This window comes from Gekko japonicus, unplaced genomic scaffold, assembly GCF_001447785.1.
Source record: "Gekko japonicus isolate JY-2015 unplaced genomic scaffold, Gekko_japonicus_V1.1 scaffold2085, whole genome shotgun sequence".
Taxonomy (NCBI): Eukaryota; Metazoa; Chordata; class Lepidosauria; order Squamata; family Gekkonidae; genus Gekko; species Gekko japonicus.
This window is the reverse complement of record NW_015167115.1, coordinates 172540-178347: the sequence shown is the minus strand read 5'-3', so window position 1 is coordinate 178347 and position 5808 is coordinate 172540. Positions and strand designations below refer to the sequence as shown.

At 47.1% G+C, this 5808-nt stretch overlaps 1 protein-coding gene across 1 annotated transcript in view; it reads right to left on the bottom strand.

The window, feature by feature from the left end:
• Positions 1-5360, bottom strand: part of LOC107111923 (aurora kinase C-like) — a 15357-nt gene extending 9997 nt beyond the window's left edge. Inside the window, exons 1-3 of the mRNA XM_015412970.1 lie at positions 5325-5360; positions 2820-2982; positions 618-912 (exon numbers count right to left, since the gene is read on the bottom strand). Of these exons, the coding sequence (XP_015268456.1) occupies positions 618-912; positions 2820-2982; positions 5325-5360 (494 nt within the window). The remainder of the gene's footprint in view (positions 1-617; positions 913-2819; positions 2983-5324) is intronic.
• Between the last annotated feature and the right edge of the window lie 448 nt (positions 5361-5808).

The window sequence follows — 5808 nt, the reverse complement described above, 5'->3', positions numbered from 1 at the left end:
CCTGGGGCCGGTTTGTACAAATTAGTGGAATCAACGTGAAGTTTATCTTAGGCTAATGATCGCTTCAGGCTTCAAAAGAGAGGGCCGTTGTATGTTTGAAGAATCTCCCTTGATAAAACCCGTTGCACATGGAAAATCAGCAAGTCTGAAAGAAGTCCAGGCTGAGCGCACAGATAATTTTCTGCATGAACAATGCCCACCCTCCCCCCCCCCCCACCACCGCATGGAGTACACCAAATATTATGCCCTTCACCTGCGGCAGTACTTCCCAGAAAAAGCTTTACTACTGACCTAGGCTAGCCTAATCTCATCAGACCCGGGAAGCTAAGTAGAGTCAGCCCTGGTTAGTACTTGGATGGGAGACCACTGAGGAAGACTAGGGTTGCTTTGCAGAGGCAGGCAAAACCGCATCTGTTTGTCTCTTGCCTTGAAAATTCTGCAGGGTTGCCATAAGTCGGCTGTGACTTAATGGCAACTTTCCACCACCACGTATACGACTGGTGGTATACATTGGCCCCACATTGAAACAGAGGGATCCTCTTGCCCGTTCTGCATCACGTTAAAACATTCTCTGCAACAGCACAGCCAAGAACTTCATGCCATTCCCTTTGCTTTACCTGAGGTGACACAGGATTTCTATTTCTCTTCGGAGCTGGTGTTCCAGCTGCGCTTTCTCCATGGCAGACTTGAATATGACTTTTAAAGCCAAGATGAAGTGAGTCTTTTTGTTCCGGGCCAAGTACACCGCACCGAACCTCCCTTTGCCAAGCGGCTTGCCAATTTCAAAGTCCGAAATGGCCCACATTCTCCTGTCAATCAAAGAAGGTGGTAAAAGCTCAGCCGATGCACAGTTTTCTTTACCAGCCTGGTAATATTTGGCTAACTCCAACTTGGCTGTCAAGATGTGCAGCACTGGCATTTGACAGCAACACATATATACCCTCTACAACATTTGCTCTACTTTGCATTGAGTTCATGCCACCTTTTTGAAAACCATAAAATGGATTTAATCTGTGTTTCTTTCAGTGTGCTTATTTAGCACTGTCTCCCAGCAACTAGAGCTGTGTTGAACCCATAACACTGGGTGATTCTGCATCTAGCATTCGTTCCACATTTTCTTAACTGGGAGTTAAAAAGTGCAGCTCAAAGTGACATTCAAATACCTTGGGGGCAACACCATACTGACTGCAAAGTCACGCCTGAACGACCATAAATCTATGCAGAAGGTACCATAAAACCGGTGATGAAAGAAAGCAAAAACGGCATGCAGCGTGGAGGCGAACATAAAACCCGATGATCAAAGGAAGTGAAACCAGCATGCAATGCAGAGGGGAATTTCTGTTCCAGTGTGGGTTTCGTAAAACAGCAGAGGGAAAAGCCAATACAGAATCGCCCACTGTTAGAATAGAACATGTCAAAGTCAAACACCATGTCAAAGTCACCCTTTAAAAACTATCCTTGTTTTGTTGAGCACATATGTCTTTTCAGCAATGTATTCAGCGTATGTGGGGTTGCCAACCCTCCCCATACGCCACCTTCCACAGGCTCTACCCCCAAATCTCCAAGAGCTTCTAAATCTGGAGTTGACAACCCTACCCTAATGAAATGTAACATAGGAGGTTTCTCTAGTGACGGATTTTCCATCAATCCCTTTAAACAGTTACCTTGGAAGTAGAGAACCAGAATCACATTCGGTGCCCGCTTTAGAACTACTTCCCTCTCCTATAAAACAAATGCATGAGTTGGAAACATTGTGATGGTTTCTGTTATATAATTTGCAAAGATGCCATTGGATAATTCCACACAAGGGTTAAAGGAAAAAAGAAGACAAGTCCGCCTCCTCCCCCAAGTGAAAACATCATCAACCAACATACTCTTAAGCAGGGGTCATTTCGTAGAAAAAGAGGAGCAGGAGCTCATTAGCATAACTTATTTGTGTATGCGACACACCCCTGACATCACCAGAAGTGTGTCAGAAGGCAACACCCACCGCTCAAGGTCCACTGGACTGCTTTGGATTGCTAGCTACTGGAGGGGTAACGTGCAGATCTGCCCTCACAGAGGAGGGAGAGCTTGTACCTGAATAAAATTTGATCTGGACTGTTTCGGACCGGGGGGCTCTGCAGCTTACCTGGCTGCTTCTTGGTCTGACTGAGGGCTGCTGGGAGCAGGGGGTGGGGCTTGTTGCATGTGCCCGCCCCCTGGGCTCTTTACTGCCGGAGCTCCGCTCCTGTGCGCTCCTGCAGGAAATGACCCCTGCTCTTAAGTAGCACAGTAGTTCTAGGGAGACCTTATTCTCCCCACGGAACATAAGCTTTACTATAAAGCGTGTGGTGGAAAGTGCCATCAAGTCACAGCTGACTTATGGCGACCCTGTAGAGCTTTCAAGGCAAGAGATGTTAAGAGGTGGTTTGCCATTATCTGCCTCCGCATCATGCCCCTGGTATTCCTTGGTGGTCTCTCATGCAAATACTAGCCAGGGTCGGCCCTGCTGAGTTTCCAAGATCTGACAAGATCAGGCTAGCCTGGGCTATCCAGGTCAGGGCTTACTATAAAGTGGCATGCTGCTGTTAAAAACTAAACAAGTTTCTGCCGCACAGGTGAAACCAAAAACAGTAACTGGAGATCAGTTCTAATCCCAGGAGATCTCCAGCCACCACCTGGAGATTGGCAGCCACTATTGGCAACCCTGGTCCACTGACCCACTGTAACCACTGTTTTAGTTCTGCTTGCAACCGACTGTTGTGAGCAGTACCATAAAATTGCCTCCATGCGGAAGCAACTGTAGTTTAAATGAACCAACCGACGGGGAAACCTACCCTTAGACTCCAGTCCTCCTCCTTTGTCTTTGTTCAGGAACTTCTTGTGCTTTGGAGACGATCCCCCTTGAGATGCACAGACTGAAACAGAGGAGCTGCTGAGCTGTTTCTTTATCGGCAGATGTACTGCGGAGCCATACGCCTTCGGCTTGGTGACGGAGGGCTAGAGTGAGAAGCCGAGAGGTTAGAAAACACCGGTGCAGGATGCACAATTCCTGATTGTCAACGGAGAGCGAGGGCCAACGATGTGAGATGCTTGAGTTACATAACCGGAACCACAGACCTGGAAACCGAGTCTTTAAAAAGCAGCTTACTGGGGGGCGGGCAGGGAGAGAAAGAAACCTGGGTCAGGGCAGTGGTGCTGAGGTAGGAGCTTTCACCATGTCCCATCTGGACTTCTAGTTTCACGCAACTTAGCCCCAAGGGTGGCCTGCGTAGAATTTCAGAAGAACTGCAGGTTCCTCAAGATCCTATTTGGTCAGGAAGAAGAAGAAGAGGAGGAGGAGGAGATTGGATTTATACCCCGCCCTTCACTTGGAGTCTCATAGCAGCTTACAAACTTCTTTCCCTCCCCCTCCCCTCCCCAAAACAGACACCCTGTGAAGTGGGTGGGGCTGAGAGAGCTCTGAGAGAACTGCTCTTTTCAAGAACACCTCTGAGAGAACTATGGCTTGCCCAAGGCCATTCAGCAGCTGTAAGTGGAGGAGTGGGGACTCAACCCCGTGCACTTAACTGGCTGTTGCCCAATGGAAGGGCCTCTGCTTTGCATGCAGGAAGGTCCCAGGTTCAATCCCCGGCATCTCCGATTGAAAGGATCAGGGAGTAGGTGATGTGGTTATCTGCCTGACGCCCTGGAGAGTCACTGCCAGCCTGAGCAGACAATATTGACTTTGATGGACCAAGGGTCTGATTCAGTATAAGGCAGTTTCACCGGAGTTCTGGGTTCATAGTCCTCTGGACAATACATCTACAACTCTACCCCCTCTGCTATGGTAAGAGACCTGCCTGTTCCCAAGCAAGATTTTAAAAGATTTTTTTAAAAAAATATTTTACTGAGAGACTATAAAACCCATGTTGGCCAAAACATACATATGCTTGCCAACCTCCAGGTGGGGCCTGGAGTTCTTCCAGAATGACAATGGAGCTCCAGACTACAGAGATCAGCTCCCCTGGATAAGATGGCAGCTTTGGAAAGCAAATTCTCAAAAATAAGGCCCGGGGGCCAGAGCTGGCCCACCCAGGGCTCTTATGCAGCCCGCAAACAACTAGTGCAAGGGAGGGAACGACACTGCTCAGGGAGAAGTGGGTGGAGCCACTCCGATTGTGGCTTCAGCATGGTGGAACAACCTCGTCTGCAACAGTCAAGCAGCGTGGGAGCATCTGCCCAGTGGTTTACCACTGGCTCTCCAGTCCACCCATCTGGGTTTGCACCCTCTTCCCACCCACGGGGCTTTGCAGTGAAGATACACCAGTGTAGTAGAGATGGGACTATAAAGATTTCCCCCTTTTTTATTATTCATATTTCTCTGGTTTTTATAGATTTATTCTTTAAGTAATATTTTATTAGGACGTTAGAAAGGCCTGTTATATAGAAGGCTTTCCTCTTGTAGGTCTGATATTGTTAGCAGACAACATGATAGGTACAAAGTTCATGATTCTGTAGTTCTTAGGGCAAACCTTTCAATGTCTGGGTCAGATAAGATTTTAGTCTCATATGAAGAATCCTTGCCCATTATCATTTAGGTTAGGTTAAGTAAACACTTAGATTGACATAGATATATGTTTCTTTATATCTGGCCAATCAGAGGATTATTACTCAAATTACCAGTCCATGTATAAAATATCATGTATTTCCTGAATATGTTCAGAATACGCTCGAGGAGGAGAAGATGAAGAAGAAAAAGGAGAAAGTTGTCATTTTTTGATTAACTATTTGGTCTAATTGTTTTCCTATTAATTGAAGCATATTTCCTGAATATGCTGAGAAGAAAGTAGTCAATTTTGGATGGACTATTTGGTCCAGTTGTTTTTCTGTTAATTGAAATAAAACATAGATCTTCCTCCTCATTTGACTTCATTTTTGACATGGAATCTAATATGTACAACACCAACTCGGAGCTTACCAGCTGCTGTCCTTTATAGAGTTTATATATCCGATACCTGGCATTGTGTTTATGGCACACATGGCCCGGCCCAACAAAGTGACATTTATGTCAGATCTGGCCCTTGTAACAAAGGAGTTTGATGCCTCTGCTCTAAAGACTCTGTGAAATCTCTCCCCAGATCCCCCCTTTCACAGGCACCCCCCCAAATCTCCAGGAATCTCCCTGGATGGAGTTGGCAACCCAAAATATGCAGTATTCTTCCACTTCCTAACCTCTATGAACAACATTTGCACATGATACAAGCAGCAGGAAACTGAAGGCCACTTTAATGTCGACATGGAAAACATAGCCCCTAATCGCAGGGGTGGCGTCTGCAACCAGAAATGGCCCAGGTGCTTACCTTACTGCTGACTTTGCTGTGGAGGGCATCCGACATTTCTGGTCTCTCCATCAGTCTCCAAGGAACGTACACTGAAGAGGGAAGGGAAACGATCACAAAACGTGCAGTGACGTTGTCAGGTCTTGGGTCCAAGTACTCTCTCAACACTCTCGTGGTAGCAAGATTTGTTTATTGAGAGCTGCAGGTCATCCAAGCATATACAGAGTTGGTGTTGGAACTGCCAGTCCCAGGCTACGGCTAAACCTATACAGAGTGTAGGACCCCCCCCCCAGTGCCCAGTCATCAGTTCTCACACAGCCCGCCAAAGCTTCAAGCTGAGTCTCGTAGCCGCCACCCAGCACCTGCGAACTAACCGTTTCTTTATCTGTTACGCTACAAGGTCACGCAGACTGCTACAGCACTAGGCCAGCGAAGCAGGGATTCACACACGCTCTCACTCCTAAAGAATGCACATAAATTAAAGTGGTGTGTGTGTGTGTGTGTG